This window comes from Ascidiella aspersa, chromosome 6, assembly GCF_963924565.1.
Source record: "Ascidiella aspersa chromosome 6, kaAscAspe10.2, whole genome shotgun sequence".
NCBI lineage: Eukaryota > Metazoa > Chordata > Ascidiacea > Phlebobranchia > Ascidiidae > Ascidiella > Ascidiella aspersa.
In genome coordinates, this window is record NC_139452.1 from 16,953,090 (window position 1) to 16,977,668 (window position 24,579).

Consider the following 24,579-nt stretch of genomic DNA (forward strand, 5'->3'; position numbering starts at 1 on the left):
AGAGGTTAAAAATGCTTTTATAACGTATGCATTATCTAAACAATATTATTTTCAAGGGTCATCAGAGTAAAATGAGCACAACAAAAAGTAGACAAACTCAAATGGCATATATATAAGATTTGAATTAACCTAAACAAGGTTACAAAACAAGTCTACGACGTCTGACTAAAAGTGTAACACAACACACATTATTTGGGGTAGGGTGTGGGTAAGCATATTAAATGTTTTTTAATTAAAATTATTATAAAAATTAATATTCCCAAACATTAACTATCACCTTAACCCCAATATTTTTTAATATTTGTTTTAAAGCTGTGGTAGCCTGGTATAGGCTTCCAGGCCAGCGCCCATTTTATTATTGACATGCATATTCACTTATTCTTAGGATTTTTCACCTCCGTAACGCAAGGCCATTTGACCCTCTGCATTTCATGGCACTTCAGACCGAGATCTCGGGTGTGCAGCACAAAATTCTGAGGTGTGCAATCAAGGTTTTATGCACACCTGAAGTTTGGTAATCTAGCACAATTCAACCTTTTAAAATTTTAGGTGTGCACACAGCTTGCTTTTAAAAAATATGGGGTGTGCACTTGCCACAGAATGCAGACTGAATTTGACCTAAGTTTTAACCAGCAAATTGAAACTCCACGATAGGTTTTACTTTACACGGTAATGTTATGTTATTTTAGGTTGATATCGCCCTAATTAACAATCACATAATGACGACTTCTTAACATGGCGAACAAAGTATTTAAAAGTTTAATTTTCTAACGCGTTTTTGCAGGGCTTTGGACATATTGGTGAAACATTTCGCATGGCTTATCAATATGTTGTTTTTAAACTATGTATTTGTAAAATGGCTTATCAATACGTTGTTTTCACACTTAAGGTCTTTGTAAGCTAAAATCGTAAATATTTTTTTACAAATCCGTTTTATTTAAGAATAACAGCAGTAATATTTTGTCCCTTTTTTAAATTATATTTTATAAATATGTCATTAAAATAATTATAAGAACTTTATACTCTTGTCAAAATAAAAAAAATATTTTTTTTTAATAAAGACGATTATTATAATTCTAATATTATTTAAACTATGTTTACAATATGTTAATTTTTTTTAAAAATTTACTTGTTTTAAATTAATTTTAAATAAAATGCAAAAAATGTTTCTTCTTTTACGTCACCTAGCGAGAAAGGAACCGGATAGCGCGAGGTTAAAGTTCAAATAACTACAACATTTTATATTTCCTGTACAGTAGAAAATCCATTTTAATTTGATTACTAAAATCAGCAAAACCTTATGAATGACTAAACTGTAAATCTATTTTGTGTTCAAAAAAAAGTTTTTGGTTTTAATGCATTTTAAATACAAATCGCTTGTAAAGTTTTACCTTCTATGGTACCCTGCTGGACCGGATGGTGAACTGCAACACTTCTTGCGTTAGGCCTGGGTTGGGTTAGGATACTTATTTTGCAACATAGTTAATTATACAAGTTTTAATGCAGTATATTTAAATATTTTTCATTTTATTATGTCAAATTTTTCTGAATAATAATTATATTAATTAGCGTTTTACGGTTAAACTGGTGTACTGAATACAGTACTATTCTCCAATACTCTGTTAAGGACAATATTATCGGGATACATGGATAGTCAAGGAAGAAAAGTAGTTGTATGTGATAATGGAACTGGGGTTAGTACAATATATATTTTGTGTTTGTGTGTGTTGTGAAATAGACTAAAGAAGCATTATAAGCTGCATAAACATCTCCCTTTCTTTAGTGATTATTTACTTCTTAAGAAATATTTAATATGTTAAAAAACTGTCAACTTCAGCAACTTTAGCTGCTAAAATATTTTGCAACTAATACTCCTAAAGATTTCAATCTTGGGTATCTCTCATTGTTTTAAATATTGCAATTTTTTCATTTATAATGCAGGTTGATCTGAGCTTCTGTCATAGTGTAACAAATATTGACGCTCTTTCACTTATGTACGTGAAAAGTTATGCAAAAAACAAAACAAAATAATACCGCATACCACAACGCATATTGTTTGGGTTAAGGTGAGGGTGGGTCAAGTAATATTATGTTTATTAATAATAATAACTTGACCCACCCTCAACAAAACGCTAACCCGCACCCTAACCCAAACAATATACGTTGTGGTATGCGGCATTTGAAAAAAAAAATTTTTATTAATTTTCACGTACATAAGTGAAAGAGCGCCCAAATATTTACACTCTGTCAGGGCCTGATGGTTAATACTAATTTACGGAATGATAAATGGTCGGAATGGTTGAAACACTCACTAATTTAAGTGTTACCCCGTTAAAACAATTATTAAACCAACGCACAGGGTTAGGGTGGGGGTTAGCGTTTGTGGGAAGGTGGGTTAAGTGTTATTATATTTAATAATAATACTGTGAGCATTCCGACCATTCGGACCATTCATCATTCCGTTTTAGGTTAAGTTTTAACAGGCACAATTTCTGAAATGTAGTAGGGTGTCATGTTATGGGCCATAGTAGATTTTCACAAATTGCTTGAAAGTAACCTCTGGTATGCCCCTGGCACCGAATGCAGCTTGTGGGCATTGTTTTGGTGACCCCTGCTATAAATAGGGATGTTCAAAGTAGAATATCGAATCCAATTCTGCCGTTTATATGGGGTTATTGGAATCGATATAATGTTTTTTTTTGCGCCAATTGTTGCGCCTAATTGTACAAACGCGTGTGGTAAGTTGGACCAATTTATGCTTGCTTTAAGTGTAATCAGGTAGTGCAGTGTCAGCGTTTTTTCGGGCGACCAATTACTTCGCGATAACGTTCGTCTAATAATTAAGTGTCAATCAAGCATTATTGGGCGAGTGACGAACGTGTAATGTCAGGTGTGGAGTTTGCAATTTCCCTAAATGCGTTAAGTTACAAAAGTAATATTACGTTGTAAAACGTGCTGGCCATCTACAAAACGCGCTATAGGGTTACTTAAGGTCAACTTTAGGCGAATATTCAGCGAGGTTATGCAGTTATGCACAGCGTAATTGTCAAGAATTCGTTATGCCAATAGTCACTTTGTATTCTTTGCAGTATATTATTTGACTGCATAACAGATCATGTTAGTCAAAAAAGAGGCACTAAAACCCAACAATGCCTTAAAAAACAGGACAGAATTGCTTAAGACTTCTGTGTGCAGTGTTTCATTGTACTCACTATTGGCAAAAATATAAGTTTTGGCAACAACCTGGACAGTTGACATAATACAGTTTACAGAACTGCTTCAAATGACAGTTGTTAAGAATGTTAAACATATGGGAGATTTTTTTATTATAATGTACACATGTTAGCAAATTGTTTGGGCGATTTATTGCTGTGATTGTGGGCCCTGTGGGGTAGAGTAAGATTAATCCCTTCCCCAAACAAAGCCAAGGTCAGATAATTTAATAAAAATATACTAGGATTCGCTATTCTGGATTCGTAATTCTAGATTCGAAACCTATTATTCTAGAATACTGTGGGATTCTACTTTGAACATCCCTAATTACAGTTGTTAAGAATGTTAAACATATGGGAGATTTTTTTTTTATTATAATGTACACATGTCAGCAAATTGTTTGGGCAATTTATTGCTGTGATTGTGGGCCATGTAGGGTAGATTAAGATTAATCCCTTCCCCAAACAACATCTGGGTTAAATAATTTAATAAAAATATACTAGGATTCGCTATTCTGGATTCAATATTTTAGATTCAAAACCTATTATTCTAGAATACCTTGGGATTCTACTTTGAACATCCCTAGCTATAAATAATAATTTAATTGTATTTTTTAGTTCGTAAAATGCGGATGGGCTGGATCAAATTTTCCAGCTCACATATTTCCTGCCCTAGTTGGTAGACCAATTCTAAGATCAACTACAAAGGCAGGAGACATTGAAATAAAGGTAAAATAATCGTAGATTTATAGCAATTTTATGGCATTGTTATTTTTGCTTGAACTACAATTTTTTATTGTGTAAGAAAGGTGTTGCAACGGGTCAAGTTTTTTTTTTAATTATGAAATGTATAACACAGGCAATGTTAGTTTTAAATTTTCTAATGTTTTGCTATTTATGAAAAAAGTAGGGTTGGGCATTTGACCAGTCAAATAAAATCCAGTCAATTGACCGGTCAAATACTCGTCAAATAGGTCAAATACTATACACACTATCATAATGCAATTGAAGTTAAAAATAAACCCTGATTTTAGCTTTAAATAAATATATGAACGTTTTGGCTCAAGTACACTGGTTTGTAAAACAAAAACAATTATTTTTGACTATCAATAAAAATTTTTGCAAAACCATGCCCATCTTGAACTTTTTTGTGACAACTTTTGTGACTATGTGAATTTTCTAAATTATCACCAGGGTCCACTGGAGACGAGGGATTTGGTTCTTCTAAATTTCTAAGTAGCCTAAGATTTTGGTATACCCCAACTAGTGTTTCCTTTTATGACAAACGCGATTCATCATATTAAACAAAATAAATATACTTTGCTATTACAAACCAGGGCTGCGGAGTCGGTTAAAAATAACCTGAGTCCGAATCCGACTCCGGCCAAAAATATAAACCCGAGTCCGACTCCAGTCAAATGTGCGATTTTGTTGAGTCCCGAGCTTCTCTACAGCTTGTATTTCACCAATTTACGTAACTAAAATAACGTGGATATTCAGCAATTCACTTATAGGGGTGTCGTGTAATTCATTCACTCACAATACATGGCTGGAAAATATTCCACCTTTACAATTTCCATTTGGCAGCCATATCAGTTTTAAAATTTGTTACTGCACATGTGCATGTCGGACTCTGGTAGTTTTACAAGGTCTTACTCGAGTCCCAAATCCGACTCCAGCAAAAACAAACCGACTCCTCGAGTCCAGAGTCCGACTACGACTCCGCAGCCCTGTTACAAACACTTAGTTATTACCATAGAACATTTGTTTGCATCAGGTAAACCCTACCATTTTTGAATTCTTTAAAAAAGTTACAATCAAGTTTAAATCAAAAAACAACTTTTAAAAAATTTACAACATTTGAATTCAATATGAGTATTTGACCGGTTAAATAAAGTGCTGTCAATTGACCGTATTTGACAGGCTTGCCAACCATAGAAAAAAGAAAACATTATTTTGTACAGAAAAATTCTCTTGTGTTTTTCCTACATTTAAACGATTAGTGTGGACATTTTAAGTTGCCGTAACAAGTGCTGTACTACAAAATAAGCTGTTTAGTGAATATTGATGTGACTAATATTAAATTGACTTGCAATAAATATTGTTAAATGTTTTCATAGGATTTAATGATAGGTGATGATGCAAGCAAACTACGATCACAGCTAGAAGTTAATTATCCGATTGAAAATGGAATTGTTCGCAACTGGGAAGATATGGAACATCTTTGGGACTACACATTTGGGCCAGAAAAGCTGGACATTGATCCAAGGTAAATTAGTGAAACTGTGAAATTCAAGACTGTCTTTTCAGGTTGGGTATTGAGTAAAAATTAGCACTCAAGTGACTGCTAAAAATGCCTCCAAATTCTGTCCTTTCCAATAAGTTAACCTGCCTTTCAGTTTCAGGGCATATACAATTTGGCTTATTTGTTTATGCTGCTATGGACAAATTGAATCACCTATATTCTGGTGACAAGCATTTTGGTCCCAAATTCTTCGGGTTTTTCGGTTTCATTTCTAAACTTAAATGCTGTGTTAGCCCATATAAAGCTTGCCATTTTTAGACAATAAACAAGTGAATTCACAAGAAAATTAGAGACCTAAGAGTTACACCAAAGGCGCAAATTTTCATGTATAACTGTTTCAATTAAAAATAGTTAAAGCATAATAGCATGCTGATCGTGTAACTGACAATAATTAAATTTTAAACCGATAATTTTTAGTTAGTAATTGCTGGTACAGTCTATATACTTAACTAGTTTTGTCTGCATTTATTTTGCCACCATAAATTTCAGTTTCATTTTATTAAACAATGAAATTCTTAACTTGAATCATAAAAATAATGATGTGTTATTTTTAGACTTTATGTAAAAAAATTGCTGTTATATTAAGGCAATCAAGAGTTCTTTTGACCGAACCTCCAATGAATCCTACTAAAAATCGCGAGAAAATCATAGAGGTTTGTTTTTTAACTGTTGTCATAGCTTACATTTAAAAATATAAACTTTAAATACACAAATATATTTTATTAGTATTGTTAAAAACCATGATAAAATAACATCTTAATAATATAGATCTGTTCCAAACATGCACACAGGTCAACACAGTTTTTGGAACAACAAATTAAAGCCATTTTGGGATATTTCCGAGCCCCAGAGCCTAAAAAGAACTTCATTTTTTCCTATATGTTTTTGAGATATTTAAAAATGAAAATGGTTAATATAGTCATCCAAAGGCGTTCAGACTACCATTTGATGAAGGTTAAAATTGATGCAATTTTCAAATCCAGTTAATTTGCCATTAAGATAAGGTGGAGGTTTAATCAGGGTGGTTGTCACACACTGTGATATTCAATCCCTGGGAGGAGAGAGGATCAGCAGGTGGCCCAATACAGAATCAGAAAGGGCAATCCAGGGTGGAACTTATCACTCGTGTCTTGCCATAAACAGAATAGTAATTTGAGACACTATGGCAGGAAGTTTTAAAACTCAGGCAATAGAGTGAAAGAGATAGAGTGAACAGTTAGCTATGGAAGAGAAGAATCTATCAGCAAAATGATTAATTAGGTTATCACAAAAATAAAGTTGTTACTTGTAAAACTGCACTTTTATTCTAAGCTTTTGCTAACACCAGCCTCACTCAGCAAAAATTGCCATTCTATTTTTTATTTTTTTACCAAATTTAGTTTTCAGTGACAACGACTGGTAAAGATAATATGTCTGCTACATCTACATAGTTTAAGTAAGGCAGCTTATCACAGGGCCTAAAAATATCCTAAAAGACTCGATCTTGTAATGTAAAAAAAATTGTCTGCCAGTGTTATTAAAATGTGTTTCATTTGTAGCTGTTGGGTTATAGATTTCAAATTTCCTTCTTTCAGAAAATGTTTGAGAAGTACCAATTCGACGGTTGCTACATTGCTGTTCAGGCCGTTTTGACTCTTTATGCCCAAGGTATTTATATGTTGAATTGAGTTTCAAACATTTTTGAGAAACAAAATTGATTCTGATTCAACCTTCTTGATTGGTTGTAGAAAGTTTGTATTATAAGGGACTTCGGATTTCTCTTTTTTAATTGGGATTATGTAGACTTGATACATGTATTACCACAAATAATTATTTGTTCCACCTATGTGAATGGTGATTCTTTTCACCTGACACCAGGGGCGTAGCCACCTGCAATACTAAACGAAGATCGTTTTCCCGGGTGTTATTTAATTAGCTGGGCTGTGTCCTGTGTGCCAAGTCAGCTAAAATCCAAGCACGTCTTTCAGACTTTAACCAACTTTGGATATTAGCGCAGGCAGCAGCTGCGCCTAACTCAACGTTTTTAGCGAGAAAAAACGAAAACTGCTTGATTTATTGTTTTTAATTGTCAAACACACATGCTGATCAGCCAACCCGAACGAATAACGATACAGAGAAAAATCCCCCGGACACCCAAACTATTGGTGATTTTGCAACACCATGCATGTATTGTATAGCTTGTTTTACAATCATGTAATTAATTGGTAAGCATATAGACCAATACCATTTCTTTTTCCTCAGGTCTACTGACAGGAATAGTTGTTGATATTGGTGATGGTGTTTCCCATATTTGCCCTGTATATGAGGGATTTTCCCTTCCTCATCTTACTCGACGATTAGATGTTGCCGGACGGGATATTACCAGATATTTGATAAAGGTACAAGAAATGACAATTTTTTATTTTGTTTGTCATTAATGACTAATATGCATTACTAGAACTTGCAAAGATGTGCCTCATATTAATTAGGCTTGGACTTTTTTATGTTTAGTTTATGGGCTGCCAAAAAAGAAAGGTTTGAGAAACACTGCTTTAAAGCAAATGGAATAATTCTATTTGATTTTGTTTAGTGCTTTGTATTTCACTAAATTTATTGGTTTAAAAAAATTGCTTTGAATGCAATACCCTTGCATCAACAGAATGCATTGGGTATGATAATGTGGTTTTAGGCCCAGCTCAGGTCAGCACATTTTCTGCTATTATTTCTGAAAATAAGTTACCAGTGATGCACCATTCCACAAACGTTGCTGTTGGTAAAGAATCTTTATTCAGGGTTTAAGTATTCGATTTGACCCCTAGTGTCCAGGAGCGTTTTAAACTAGTACTTAAGTACTCCTGCTTAGTTAATCTGTTTACAATAGTTTTTATTTACGTTTCTCAGTATTTACTAGGCCAACTGTTTTTAGCTTTTATTGCTGCGTGGTTATGTCTTTAACCAATCTGCTGATTTTGAAACCGTTCGTATGTTGAAAGAAAAACACTGCTACGTTGCGTAAGTTTGTGAATCATTTAATTATTAAACAAATCCATTACTTGCAAAATCAATAATTTTTTTTTTTATAAACTATTCAACTTTTAGATATGATACTGAACAGGAGCAGAAATTGGCACTTGAAACTACATATCTTGTTGAATCTTACCAGGTAAGCAAACATAATGCAGCAGACAGCGGTGCTAACTTGTTCTCTACCAGGCCCCACTGACCCTGTGTATCTAAGTGGACTGACAAGCCTAGTATTGACGAGGTTAGGGATGTTCGATAATATTGGATTGGTAGGGATATCCAATGCCAAGGGGTAATACTAAAAATTTGTAAAATCTAAAGTAATTTTTTTTAAATATATGACTCTTTAACTAGCAACAACAAATATGCTTTATGACTTTAGTTTTTGAGCATTAAATTATGCCAATTTTTGTAGACACCAGCTCACCAGTTTTTACATGTCTGTAAACAACAATATATAGAAAAACGATCAAAACGATTTCATTTAAAAATTTTGAAGAAAAGCTATTAGGATCTGAATTTAAAAAGAACACTTAGCTTTAAAGATCTCACTGACTAATTATATGAAGTGGCATGCTAGACATTTTTATAATATTCAGAGACAATGACTTCAATGGATTTTACAGACTCTTTTTTTGGGGCAAGTTTTTTTAATCCAAAAAATCGAAATTATTACTTTATTGTTTGAGATATTTGACAATATATTACTTTATTTTATTAGCATTAAATGTATTTATCTCCATGAATAACAACCCGGTTACAAGTTTCTACACGTATTTTGAACAATAAAATTGTCAAACAATAACCAAAATACTTTTTTCCCTCAAAATCAATACAAAAATTTAAATGTCATCTAATTGATAACAATTCAAGAATAATTTAATGTAGTATATAAGGCATATTCGTAGTATATAATGTTTGCATCTGCAAAACTGCTGTTTGGACGAAACCTTTTGTTTTAAATAGGAAAAACATTTTCTCCACAGATGTTGAAATAGGCTGGCGTTTTTCCTATTTTGCACACTTTTGTTATTGACTAATAATAAAAAAAAAAAAAAAATAATAATAATCTCTTAAGATCTTAACAGACAATAGAAATGATCTTGACTAACTGTATGGCTGACCTACTACGTGTTTATAAAATTCAGAGGCACATTGTGTGTTGAAAAATAATTGTTAAGATTATGTCACACTATAAATTCGACATTAGTCTACAGAAAATAATGAGAATGTTGCTTCCAATACTTCGTAACATTCAGGTTATTATGCACAAATCAGGTTATTTTGCACAAATTATCATTAATCAATATCTAAAGGATCTGCTTGACCTACATCTACAAAGTTACAACGGATTTAATCTTTGCTTTTTAAGTATTGATATAAAATATAAAGTATCGGACATCCCTAGTAGAGGTCTTGAGTTCGAACCTCACTACAGACCACATTTTTCTAGTCTAGTCTTGTCTGTCTTGCTTGCACCACAATGCTGATTAGGCCAACTGATTTCAGTTATAGCCTTTTTGAAAGTACTCGGTATACTACTATGAATATGCCTTTATCATTGGTCAATAAATACTACTTCAGCATGGCTAGATTGCAGTATGTACTCATGCGGATTCTATGGTTTAGTTGTATACAAAAATTATTTTTTATCTCTATATTATACATGTACTTGAATAAATAACCAGTACTTAATTGGAGTGTTTCAAGTTAAGTTTAGGTTTGTTTAAAAGTTAGGCTGATAGTTAACTTTAAATATGCTTATATAAACTAATTTATTCTTTACTTTGAGTTTATCTTCCTAATTTGTTATCTTAAGTTACCAGATGGCCGTACTGTTAAAGTTGCTGGTGAAAGATTTGAGGCACCAGAAGCACTATTTCAACCCCATCTTATTAATATTGAAACATGTGGAATAGCGGAATTACTTTTTAACACAATTCAAGCTGCTGATATTGATATTAGGTGAAATATACTTTATTTAGTATAGTTCTGCATTATGTGGGGGATTGTGTTGGTTTTTGTAAGGGATTTAGTCACTAATTTCACTTCAAATATTAGCTATAGTTATTAAAGTAAATTGATACACAATGCTACTACATTTATCGGAGAAGACATCAACATGTAACAACAAGTTACTTGTTATTCAACCTTCACAATCTCAGTGGTACATTTATTCAATTTCAGGAGTGAATTTTACAAACATATCGTTTTGTCTGGTGGCAGCACAATGTTTCCTGGTCTCCCCTCACGAATGGAGCGGGAAATTAAGCAGCTTTACTTACAACATGTACTCAAGGGAGATCACACCAAGTTCTCGGTAACATTGGATATCATTACTTGAATGTTAATTAGTAATTATTGCTGGAATGATTTTATCTAATGACTGACATTGTAAATATTTGTAAAGTATTTGGGGGTGTGATTTGTATTTTGGTGATTTTATTTTTTTAAATCAGTGCTAAAAAAACAAATAATTATCCCATTGTTAGCCCTCTTGTATCTTTCCAACATGTTGCATGGGTTTGTAAATTGACTGGTTTGCATCAACAGTGGTAATTTTTCTATAATTATAATTTATTGGCAGACTATTAGTATAGTTTTAATCCACATGCATCCCAAATTCCCAGTCATTATTATTGTGCTGTAAAAACCTATTAACCTTGCCTTTTTATTTATTTTCTTCTCAGGATATCATTTCTACCCATATGTTTACTAATCAAAACTTCAGCTTGCAGGCAATTTGCATGTTGATAACAAATTTTAACCAAATCTTTTGTTTCTTGTTTTCTGTTCGTCTGAACCAATGTTACTCCATTTGTCATTTTGGAAAATCTGTGTAGAACATGGTAAGCCCTCTGCAAAATAATAGATATAATTTGATTTGATTTGGCATGGGCTGTTGCTTGTTTTTATTTAGTTTTTACTTTAATTTTGAACAAAAAATGCATGTGCTTTGTTTTGCAGTAACAGTGTTAATTCTGATTTGAGTATAACTAGCATACATAAGTTATACCAGGATGTAACCCTCATTATAATCATTGTTATCTATGGTCAGCTGGACAATTTTTCTTTTTTTATAATTGCCAAAATGTTTCCGTTTCGCATATCGTAAACTGTGCAAGGAATATAAATCAAAAAAATTTAAAAATTAACAGCCAAAGCTGATAACAAGTATTAGTATTGCTTTTTACAAACTAGTATTAATTAATGTGGTTAGATTATTTGTGTCCTCATCTTGCTGTTTTATAGTTCTTAGTCCAAGCAGAATTAAACTTTTTCAGAATAAATATTTATCCGTTTAGTTACAGCACTAAGTGCTACAACTATGAGGAGTTCATATTATATTATACAACTTATCGCTAATCATTTACAAATCTATTTTGATTTACAACCTTATAAAATCATCACATTTGTATGCAACGTTGAAATTTGGGTCCAAATATTGTTTACTGAAGTGTCCTTGGCGTTAAGTTTGTACTACAGTCAAAGTCTTCTATTTAATCATACAAACTGAAGCAAAGTGTCAGCTGGTTTAAAAATAACCTTATTTTCAGGTGATTTGATACAACAACTTTTCTTATTTGGTTTATATAAAATGTCTCTGATAACCAGGTTAAAAGAGAGATCTGAAATATTATTATGGCAGTCAAAATTTTGTCAAAAAAATATATTTTTAGATCAAAATTTGTCGAAATTTGAAATTTGTAGGTCAAAATTTCTTTTTTTAGGTCAAAAAATAATCGCCCTACCTATCAGTTAAGAACCGACGCTTTGCTTTTTTACACTTTCACACATTATTCAACAATCTGAGGGCATACTAAATTTTTGCGTACAGTCTTTTAGTTTACTCCTGGGCAGCCAATTGCCGTCACACCAAAGCGTTTTCTTGCCGAATATATTTTATGTTGCCTCATTGATAGCATTTGCCAACTATCTTCACAGCTCTCCGAAAATCTATACTGTGTTTAGGCTTTTTAATTTTTTTGTTTCGCTGAAAATCTAGTTTTATTTTCAAGTCCTCCAAATAAGGCTAAAAATAACGCAGGCGAAATTCTTTTGCTCTCGCTTAACGTTTTAAGATGCCACTGAATGTTATAGTGTCTGAGTAATGCCATTTTATTTGAAATGTTAACACATACTGTATAACACTTTTGGGAAATGCAAGTACTATGTTTAAGTAATTCTAGTCGTTTGACATAAAATTTTCGGCTATAAAAAACTGTAAGTTTCTTAAGACAATAGGCGAATTGATAAAGACTTGCACTTAAATTGCATAACTTTTCGGCGAGCTGGAAATATTACGTTCAGAAAACAAATCGTTGTTGCGTGCCACCGCCACTAAAAACAGTCTTCCTAAAATTGTTTAATCTTGTTTAAAGCACGGCTCATACAACGAAGTTTACAGTAAATTCATGACCGCCTTTTGTTCAAAATTAGTCGATTGGACCATTACGGAACATTCCTAAAATGCGTACTAGTTATTGAACACTTAAAGTTAAATATATCTTAATTTGCATATAAAATGACCTATTTTACATGCTTAGTGGGAAATTGTGAGTCGGCATATGTGCATTAACATTAAATATCGCTATTCGTTGTTGTATTTTAACAGTACAAATGTAATATATCAACTTATACTACGTTAATATATTATGTGGTTTTTAAGATTAACTGCGCAACTCAAGCATGCTGCCTGGCAACTTGCAATGCAAGCGTTGTACAAATATATCAGTAGTGTGTGTCAACAACTTTCCTAACGTTCACCGGATTCAACTTTACTTTATTTGGATAAAAAATAACCTCTGTAAAAATACATTCGATATGACATGTTTTATGTATCTGTAGATATTAATTGTTGTACTTAACGAGAGGAAAAGATCCAGGATTTTTATGGGGAAATCATTACAATTTTTAGGTCATAACTTGACGTCATAAATCAAGTATCCTAAAAAAAACTTAGTGTTCTCGGTCAACCCGTGCCTAAAAAATTCGCTTTTGTTAAATTTAAATTGTAGTAACCTATTGATCCTAAATCGAGCTTATTTTTTGACAAACAAAGCCATTTACCCAACTATAACAGCTGTATAGTTCCACAAAAACCATCGTATAAATTTGCTCCAACCCCAAAAAATCGTTTAATGCGTTTAATCTTGTTAAGCTTTGAAGATGTAGAGGTGTTAATTACGAGAAAATAGCCATATTATATTGATATGAAGCAAAACAATTGCATTAGCTATTTTAATTTAGCAAAATTGGTAGTTTGGATGGAGTCCGCGCTGCTAGCCTATGGACGCATACAAACTGTCTAATAAAAACATTTTTAGAAACAAGTTTTAGTGTTCATATTTTGGCAAAAATTTTCGCAAAAGTTGTGATTTCTGTTAAGACCCTTAAACTCTCTATGTTATCTAGATATTCAAAACAAAAAGGCCCTAACATATGCGCTCCTAAAGATAGTTTATTGAAGTAAGAAAAATGTTTGCAATTATGCATGAAAAAAAAATTGTTTTAGGTGACACAACTCCCCCCTGGATCCGGCCCTGGTAGGTTGACATGGCTTCAAAAACTAACAGAATTCGGTTTAATTTAGTTTAAGCTGTATTCACATCACGTTGTTCTGAATATTTCACTTTGTTTGGCCCTGTAACTGTATTGTTATAAAATCAGAAATTCAAGATCCGTATTGAAGATCCACCACGTAGAAAGCACATGGTCTTCCTTGGAGGAGCTGTTCTTGCAGACATCATGAAGGACAAGGACACATTCTGGATGACACGCAGTGAATACGAAGAGTGTGGTATCCGCGTTTTGGAAAAACTAGGTGTTAAGGTTGCGTAACACCCGCACTTCCCAAACTTGGCCCGTACAACAGCTGCACTGCGGCCACTATCGAAGTGAGGCATTTTATGCCCATCCGGTGTTCACAGACACCTTTCGATCTTAAAAATGGATAATTCTACTCCTGTGTATTTTCTTAGAAAATCTTCTTGTAAACAACGATTTTGATAGACACATTTTTCTCACTGGCAGCCGCACTTTTTTCTGTTGCCGCTAGGTGTGGCGCTCGAGCTTACTGCTTTGAATTCTATTATTTCTTAACAACATGCAGTGCCCGGCTCTACTGAACATGCTGCTTCTGTTGCTTTATATGTTAACGCGATCAGCTTTAGTCCAAATTTCAAGGCAAATATAATCGTTCTTTGAGTCTTCATATTTTGTTTGCTTTTATTCTGCACGACCCGACGTTCCTGTCGGCGTTGTTTTGCTGTGCTTGTACATAATTTCCTATAAATATTGGCAATCAAAAAAAAGATTTATCCTTTTTATTCAATTACATGCGTGTAATTAACTGGCAGAGTCAAGACAACCCCATTTATCTCTTTCACGTTTGTCCTTTCCATTCACTCATTCCTGAGTGTTCGATACACTGTACCATTTTGTCGTTGCGACGAAGCTTGTTAACCTGCAGAACAATTGTTTTGGTTACCATACGACTCTTGAAGATATAATTGACAGTTTGTTACCGCCAGCTTTATCTGTACCAAAATGTTTAGGGACTTATTTAGATATTGTTATGTTTTTCATTGATATTTAATCCTTGTATGATATGGTCCATATATTTGTGAGAATCATCTATTAAGTCGCGATCTAATATTTCATTTATAGATCCTAATTGCACGTATTTAACTGATTGGTCGCCCATTGTTTTTGTCGCTGTGTTGAGTACCATATTTGTAAGTTTGCGTTTTTGAAGGTTACGAAGACCTATAGATGCAAGCCGTAGAAACGCTTGTGCTGTGGTGCGGATTTTACGCTTTTATGGGGTTGTTATCCTCGTTTTCCCGTAACGCGAGTTTGAAGGCTAATTATTTAAAAAATCAAGTTTACCGAAGAACTTTAGAAACACAAAAACGAAACTATCATTAGATTATTAATTACACTTCTAATTGATATCTATAATGTTGACATTAGTATAAGTCAACATTGTAATATTGTTTGTCACGCTACTCAATTCAGTGCATGTAAACTTTCTCTATTGATCGGCATCTATGTTTACCATTATGCAAGGTTAGAATGAATCCAAACATGTCTGTTTGTTATCTTTTTTCCGTATATCTCTTTTTGACGTGGCCTGCTTCTCTTTATTGTGATTTCGCCTTGTCGAGCATCGAGTTTAACCAAAACCAATAATAACAATAATAACCAGACATTCCTTACTGACTCTTGCTTCTGTAGTCTACATTCTACAAAAAAATAACTTTGCATTTCACTTTAGAGCATTGGTCCGCAACTCTTTTTTAGTAGGGGCACACCAAAACTGCTAAAACTATTCGGCGACACACCAACGAAATATATTTCAACGACAATATATACATGTGTAGTTGTGTACATATCCACGGTAGTCCAGGGTCAAATGCACGTTTTACCATTAAATTCGCCAAAGGCGCAACGCAACGTTTTGACGCATTATAAATTCCTTTATCTTCTAATTCAGTGGTTTCAACTTGGGTACCGCAAAAAACGCTCAGTTACCAATGTTCTTGATCGATGCTAAAAAGAAACTGTAAAACGCGCTCCTATCAACGTATATATTCATCGGTAGAACTACGAACTCGCAAGCTAATGTCGAAAAATAATCAACAAGAAAGAATAGTTTTGACATTGTTTACTGACGCACCATTTCTTCATTGTTCTGTCAAAGTTGCTGAAATTTCTGTATTTAGTAGGTTTTTGTTATTAACCTGCGTGTCAAAGCATAAACGGTACCTAAAGGCAATAATGTATTATAAAGGCAATAATGTATTATACCATAGGAATAAGGCGAATGACATTGTAAAACCAGATGCAGAAGAATATCTACGACGGAATCAAACCTAAACCAGTCAGAATAAGTCCAAAATCAGTCCAATTAAAATAAAAACAATTGCCCAAATCCGTGGTCGGCAACCGCCGGTCCGCGAGAAGTTCGTTACGGGTCCGTAGTTAAAACTTTAAATTAAACACAAACCGTTCGTAAAAAGCCACAAAAAGTCAATTACAATTAAGTGTAGCCTATTTTTTTAATTATTCAAATCTCTAGAACTTTCATTTAGATGTAGCCTACTCCATGGTTGATGGTATGATAAAAATCACAATTAGTATCAAGCACTCGTGAGAATCAAAACACACCAGTGTGCTGTGGCCGTATGAGTTAGGCCCATATAGCACGTTCACAACAACCAACAATTTTTTTTTATGGTAAAATATAACTTCTCGTATGTACAATGCATCTAAAAAAACTGTCATATATAATGTTTGGTTGATGTTTAAGCTATCTCACCCTAAAGTGCAATATAATCAAATCATGCAAACAGTGTTTATTAACAAATGTCCCATAATGAAATAATTTATTATTTAGATGTTCAGGCAGAAAAGTTTTCTAAACAACGTAGGGGAAATGTTAGAGCACGAGAGCAGTGACTCAGGAGCTTTTTCCCCTTTCAATTTAAAATAGATAAATTTTGGCTGTTGTATCGAGATGCTACGCAATCTTTGTCTACGAGGTTTCGAACACGACGGAAATCGTATTTTGTATTAAACACTAAAGCAAAGTGCTTATGGAATGTGATTTGATAGGAAAAATTCTCATTGCATTTTAGTTAAGTGATATTAAATAGTAGGCTACACCTGCAAATCTAGTCCAAGTTTCAACTCAGGCCATGCCAAGTGCAAATGTCCGCCATGGGTACCATTGGTTGGATCAGCAGTATTGTTCGCCTACCGAGTAAACAAATCACAGAGATAAGCAAATTTTTTAACATCTTTTCCACGGAATCTCTAAACTTTACAGTTGGTGGTAGCCTTGAAACGTATTAACAGGCACCACCATGCAATAATTAACTCGATAGCGATGACGTCAAAATTGCTTCTAAGGGACACATTACGGACACAGTAATTTCCAAATATACGTTTGTTGCTAGAAATATAAATTAAACTGTCCATTCAAGTCCATGTAAAAGTAATAGAAATAAATTAGCAAATAATGCAGATGAAAATTGCAATTGTATTGGACGGTGCTTGAGTTGTTCTTCAACAAGATGTTGTAAACCAATGGTCCCTAACCCTTGAACCAATGATATCCCTGGGTGGGGACCATTCCCTTGAGTAGCGGTTTTTGCATGCATAATAAACACCTTTTATACATTTTGAGTTAAATGTTGTGGTATGTTGAAGGGTAGAGTAAAGTTTATGTTAAGACTTCTTAATCCCATTTTACAAGGCAAATAAAACCTGCAGTAGCAAAAACGTTTAAGTTTTCCAACTGGTTCCACATCTTTCCGATGCATTTTTATAAAAGGTTACCGACCCTTGGCCAAAATGACATCTAAAATCGAAGGGTTGGAGCAGGAGTCATCACATTGTTTTTAGAGGGACGGATGATAACTGTAATAACTAATGATCGCGGGCTGGATTCAAAGTTTTGTTTCGAAATGATTTGACTTAATTAAAGAACAAAATTAAGAAGAATTTTTCCAATATTAACTCTATGATTTGGCTGTAGTTTGAACTATATCAAAAGTTAGCTTGGACTTGCACGCGATAAACTTTACAAAAAATGACAAATTTCTGTTCCACCCCTAACCAGACTTAATCGATTGCATTCCTTAATGAAAATGAACTTTACTGCTAATAATATATTCTTAAATGATAAACTAAATAGGCTGCTGTGGTAATGTATATAAATTATTACTTTCAAAATAAACTTTCTGTTAGGTTCATTTTAGCTTACCGTAGCCTACTTGTTTTTATAATGAAACGTGAATCATCCATAATTAGTAGTAAGGGATGCTTTTTTAAGAAAAGGTTGAGAACTACTGATCTAATTTTCTTGAAATATCTCAGGCCGCACAAGTCAAATATCTCAGGCCGCAAAATTGTACTTCCTGAAAATAGCAGAATAAAAATAAAACCCTGATTTTTTTTTTTTTTTATTGTTCTATTTTATTTTCAGGAGCCAAAATTAATTTATCCCATTCGAAACAAGGGGACAAAAAGGAAAACATATTGAGAATGATATTTCATAGGTTTCGAGTATAGGCCTAGTTCCCTTTTCGCTTTTGTATATAGATTGAAAACCATTGTTGTAGTTTAAACGCGATTGCGAAATATTTTTGCGCTTTGCGCGAACTGTCATTCGGATATCACAATTGGTTAGCGCCGGGCGACTTTTTTGCGCGACTTTTTTAATGTTATGTGCAGTATGGCCATTGCATAGTGTTTCATCACAGCTTTTGAAATACGATTAATGTAATATTTAATTTTTGCGCTTCTGGTAACATTATTACGTGGTTGCTAAAATATACAGTCTTACAACTGTGGAGTCAATATCTTTACAGCATGTTTGTCAAAATCAGCTCGATGAAAACCAATATATCGAGCACGAGTAATTTTTTGTGTGTCCAACGCATCAGGACTCCTATATTTTCATGTTTTCTAACTGTTATGTAATGGAAAAATACAGAATTGCTTTTAGTATAGCAATTATTTCATATCTAAGTGGGCGCAATTACCAAAGAAGTCGCGGTAGACTAAAAATCATTATTATGGCATAAGGAAAATTGCTAAAATTGAAACGATATGCTTTCCGAGGTGTTAAGCAAAAAATGATTTAGGAAAACTTACTCAGCTTTATTGTTAATATACCGTTTTATCAAAACAATAATATTTTAAAGTGTACAATGCTTAGTTAGGTCGTAACACGCATGGCTATAATGCTTATGGTAATTTGGTATTGCACGCGTAGCGATGCTACCAATTGTCATCGGGTATTCGCTGAGTACCGGCAGTAGCAGACAACTTCAGATAAAACATTGTTCGTGGCTTTCCAGAAAGTAAAAATATAAAAACGAACGTAACAATAAAATTGTTTGTAAATAAACCGATCGAATTTTAAACTAACGCCTGTGACGAACTCCCCCAAAGCAACCGTTTAGTGCAACAGAGCACAGACTATTAGGAAGGTAACCAGGGATTACCCAACGACCACAACAGGCTTGTTCTAAACATTTTGTCTACCGTTGTCTGACATGAAAGTGGGTGGAATTTCCAGCGCCGAACTTTAGTAATTACACGCAGTCACAATGGAGCAGGTGGAGTCGTCTATTCACTGGAACAACGGTCGTGTTTGTGTCGCACCGCCCCTGATACAGCCCCTCCTTGTCGAGTGAAACTTTACACGTTATGGTTCGAAAGCGTCACAACGCTGAAACAATACCCGCTTGCGCTGTAGTCCTTTATCTGCTGCTCAACCTCGGAAATCAGGTTCCTGATAGTCGCGTTTCAACCGCACCAGGCCATCGGTAAATGTGTGAGCTTATCTGCTATGCGTTGATGCCCTTCAAAGACTTTTATACCACAAGGGATGACAAGACAACGGTTGAATCGCACCGTATAGGATTGACTTTAAAGAGCATTTGTGCTTATTCACAGTTAATCGGCGTAGATGTCACCACCGATTCACGTCCAACGACCGCAGATTTACACAACTGTCACAACAACTAGATACACCTATTGGAATACAACGTTAGCCATAAAGTATAAAAGTATGCCCCTGCTTCAAATCGAGTCGTTCATGGTTTGTACATAAAAAAGTGTTTTTAACGTATTACATATTGTGACAAACATGCTTAATAGAACCGAACGATAGTTGAGAAGACGAATATATACGCATTTATTTAATGAAAGGAAACCCTTTTGTAGTTTAAGTAGCTCCAAACTCTTTGGACCAGTTGACATTCAGGCTTATATAGCCTTTTGGCAAAACTGAGCAGTGAGAAGTCGAAGTTATTTAGGCGCGGCACGACGAATCCATTTCCATCGAAATTTGACACCTATGAATCAGCAATACCACTCACCCCAGATCGTCGACTCTTCGACAGAATGAAGTCCTTGCACTTGTGTGTTTCCGCAGTCATCGCACTTCAAAAGTCGAATCGCCTTCAGTAAACAGCATGCATGGAAGCTATTGATTTTTATGATAAATGCCTGTAGGACGCATATATGTATAGCCAAATTATTTCATTTTTAGTTTCTTTGTTTTACCATTCGGTAAAAATATGCTGCTACCTTAGGAAGGTTATTTTGTTGTTTTAGTTTAAAGGGTATGTTAGCTGATGTTGTATAACAGACCACTGCATTACTAAACAACGATAACCGCCAAATACCATTTGTGTTTAATCCGCACAAAAAATTAGGCCTCACATACTTTAACACATGTAAATTACCGAACACAAATGTTCAGTCCCATCATAAAAATTTTTTCAGTCCCATCATCAAAACCTATTGAAACTAGTTTGGGTTTTGAAGCAGCGTCGCCGCTTTTAATTAGTCACTCACAGAACATTTTAAACAGCAGAAAACGCGAACAATGATTTGAGCGGCAGACTGCAAAATAAACACTGGCGAGCGACGAGCACCTTCCCCCTTATTCAATAGCAGATTACCCAACCATTCGATAAATATTGAAGCTACCTAATCTCTTTCGCCCACTTGGGCTGAGTAATCCGTCCATAGTCTGGTGACGAGAGAGTGATTTCGATCTCGGAGCGGCAGCCCATAGTGCAGCAAACGCATCATGTTTTATCTGCATATCTGCTGCTGTGCGATTGGTCGCTCGAGTGAGACGTATTGATTGGTCGCTCTCAAAGTGAGTTTGTTTGTCGTGCGGGCGTCGACAAGCCCAAGCGTTTTCCAATGGCAGACCCTATATCCAGACCCACGCTGACGGCGCGTATTATTCCACAAAAACGTGAGGAATTTGAGCAATTTTTCCCCGGGTTTAGGATTAGTCATGTCCTGGTATTTAGTAATCACCAACATGCTAAAATTTGAATGTTCTATATTTACGACCGGTGTCTACACAGATTAGAGAGCGTACTTCACAAGTGTATTTTAGTCTATTTTGGTAGTTTATATTTTGAATAAAAACATTTTGTATAATACCAATTTCCCTCATCTTAATGAATTGTATACCAACCGTCTCATTTCTCAAATACAGATAAGTCACCGTACGTGCAAATTTCTGAGTTACTTCACAATGTCCGTGATCGTCGAAAGACGACCGAATCCTTTCCGGCATATGTGAATCAAGCTTTCCTCTCTCATTAACAAAAATTCGCTGGTGTGCAACCTTGATGCAAGGATGCGAGGAAGCTTATTCGCGTTCTGTGAGTCGATGTTGTTTGCGCTCGAGAGTAGAGCGCGATGACAGCAGGATGATCCCAGCCACTCGCCGGCCGAATATGTAACGTGTGAAACGCCAACAGCGGGTCTCACGAATTTCGGCCCGTCGTTGACGCCCCACGATCGTGGGTGCTTGGATTAATGTGAAAGGCCGACTTGGTTTGTCCGCGCCGAACAAATGTAACTCGACACTGTGCAATCCAAGTGTTTACCCACCTCATCACGCACACCCCGGTTATGGCTCCGTCGTGTGTGGGAGGAAACCCGCACATCAACTACTGAGCCGGCGTCGTGCATCTTCTTATTGTTTTGCGACGTTAACCATCGAAAAGAAAGATGGACGAAACAGAATCACCAAGAGATGACAAAGAGATGGACGAAACAGAATTAACATTTTACTAAATTGGACTTTTAATTATTTCATACTACGATTTATTTCGTAGTGGCAATATGTTTTTGATATTGATGTATCTCTATTCAGTATAAAAATAATGTTATACCCCTATAAAACAAAAATTAGCCTCAAAATGCAATTAGCAATCCAACTTGACCATTACGTAAAACCTATAGCGTTAATATAACTTTTATTATATCTATTTTGTTTGCTAATTAATCGACACGAATCAACGATAATATTCTGCCGTTTCGCCTGCAGTTCTTTAATTTGTTCACAAGTATTTTTTTGGCGTGTTTGTAGTGAGCGTTGTGTCGTTTTCCTGTATAGATACTTCGCCTAATATAACTTTTCCGCAGTCCTATCCCTTGGAAATATTGCTCGAAATGTAAAATTGATATTTTATGTCGAGTTAATTCCGCTTGAGCAAAATATGATATTGCGCAATGCAAACCTAAAGAGATCACGTAGAAAAAAGTTTTAATCAAACCTATTGTCCCAACCCAAGAAATAGTTACTAAACTGAAGTCTATTTTATTTTAACGACAATTCACTCCGAAGTTGAACTCTATACACAATATAGAAAAACATCTTAGTAACATTTATAGTATTTATTCGTTCACATAAAGTTATGAAGAAGCGTACTAGTATAGCAAAAATCAAATTCTTAAAGATTGCTAAAAATAGCTCGGCACTCTTCAACATTACAAATGGTACCCCCAAGGTGCCTCGGCCTCCCATTTAAAAGTCACTGCTTTAAAGTGTTTTTAACCAGTGCAAATCTGTCGGTTAACGCAGTGCTTCCCAACCTTTTTAGTTCGCGACCCACTTTTAATGCAAGTTTTTTTGTGCGACCCACAATGAGATATGACCAGACAAATAAAGTTACATAAAACCGTCATATTTACTACTGGCGTACATACTAAAATATTTATTGCGACACAACACGTCTAATTGTTACGTATTTGTGACATTGTTGCATAAATGTTACGTAATAGTAATGCAATAATTTCCCGATCTAATAGAAAATCGTCACATTTAGAAACGCTTCGCGACCTATTGGTGGAAGCACTGGTTGGGGAAGCACTGGTTTAAAGCATTATATTCGAAGCGTTGTTTTGCGATACCAGAACAAACAAATTGATTTAGTCAGGTCAGGGCAGGAAGGAAAGTAGAATAGTTTTCTTATCGGAACTCGTAAAAATTTTACATCACAAGTTACACTGTAAGAGGACCCTGGAACAAGTAAACTTGTGAAATCTGAGGTTATCGTTCGATGTAATGCACAAATATTCAACTGAACTAATAGTTCAAATAGCCTACATTTAAGAATATTGCGATGGCCTGGTGAAAGAGGAATGGCCTGGTAAAAACTACCATTTTTCTGGACATTTTTACCGGTACGGCGGAACACCGTTTTGGACCGTTCTGGCTAATTTTCTCACTGGATCAGGCAAAAAGAAACATCAACTTGAATTGTCATTTTAAATTATAAATTAGGTCTTGCACGGCGTTAAGAAAAAATATTGCCAGTACATCGTACCGGTAAAAAATATCCTAAATCTATTTTTGCATAAGAGTGCATGACATCGCACGGTAAGATTAATTGTTTTACGGTTACATCCTTTATGACGTTCATTTATTACGCAACTTTGTGACGTCATCCCTAAGAATTTCCATGTGTTTCAGTAAAAAAATTATCGTTAAAGTAAGAAAATTACTTTCACCCCTGCTTGGCATAAATGTCTATTTGTAATACAAAAGGTCGAATTACACAAAAGTGCAGCGGCACATATCTCTTTTCAAAATTTACATAAAGGTTTGCGGCATGTTAGTCGAGGTACACTAATGTGCCACGGCAAACAGTTTTAGAATCACTGCTCTTTTGTACAAATTTGTAGGTATAAACGTATATACAAGGTTAAAATATAATTGTCATTCCAAAAACTAGATATTCAAATAAAACTTAAGTCAGTTACTTAATGCGTTTATTGTCCCTCAAAAACATACAGCAGTATGAAATATAACGTTTTTAAAATGTTGTTCGATCTGGAAACAAGTAGGACAGCAGGTGCAAACAACAATAGCCCATTGTTACCCTAGGCAAGACACGTGACTCGAACGGACCAAAATAACCCAATAGCAATAAGTTCATTACTACGCGAATGGCGGTCTACATGGAATAATTTACACTACAGTTTACGTCTTTTCCAAGTAATTAAATAATTAAGCCAGATGGTGTACATTTTCGTTTTTGTAATATACCGTAATACATGAAAGCAACAGAATTGTAAGTTGCTATTGTTCGTTAGCCATCCATTTTTTTTCGAAACCGATAAACTCATGCCTTAAAGTTTTTTAGGATCCCCGAGTAATTATATCCAAAAAGACAAAGCATTGTTTTAATATATTTGTCTGAAATAAAGGTGTACTTTGTTTCC

The 24,579-nt window shown here is 34.6% G+C and overlaps 1 protein-coding gene across 1 annotated transcript; it reads left to right on the forward strand.

Annotated features, from left to right (window-relative positions):
* Positions 1 to 1,491: 1,491 nt before the first annotated feature.
* Positions 1,492 to 15,744, forward strand: LOC146140520 (actin-related protein 2). The gene is made up of 11 exons (XM_083393132.1): positions 1,492 to 1,694; positions 3,831 to 3,941; positions 5,333 to 5,481; positions 6,104 to 6,170; positions 7,092 to 7,164; positions 7,759 to 7,895; positions 8,423 to 8,508; positions 8,596 to 8,659; positions 10,340 to 10,485; positions 10,708 to 10,840; positions 14,191 to 15,744. The coding sequence occupies exons 1-11, from the start codon at positions 1,647 to 1,649 to the stop codon at positions 14,359 to 14,361; spliced, it is 1,185 nt and encodes a 394-aa protein (XP_083249258.1). The 5' UTR covers positions 1,492 to 1,646; the 3' UTR covers positions 14,362 to 15,744.
* Positions 15,745 to 24,579: the final 8,835 nt, after the last annotated feature.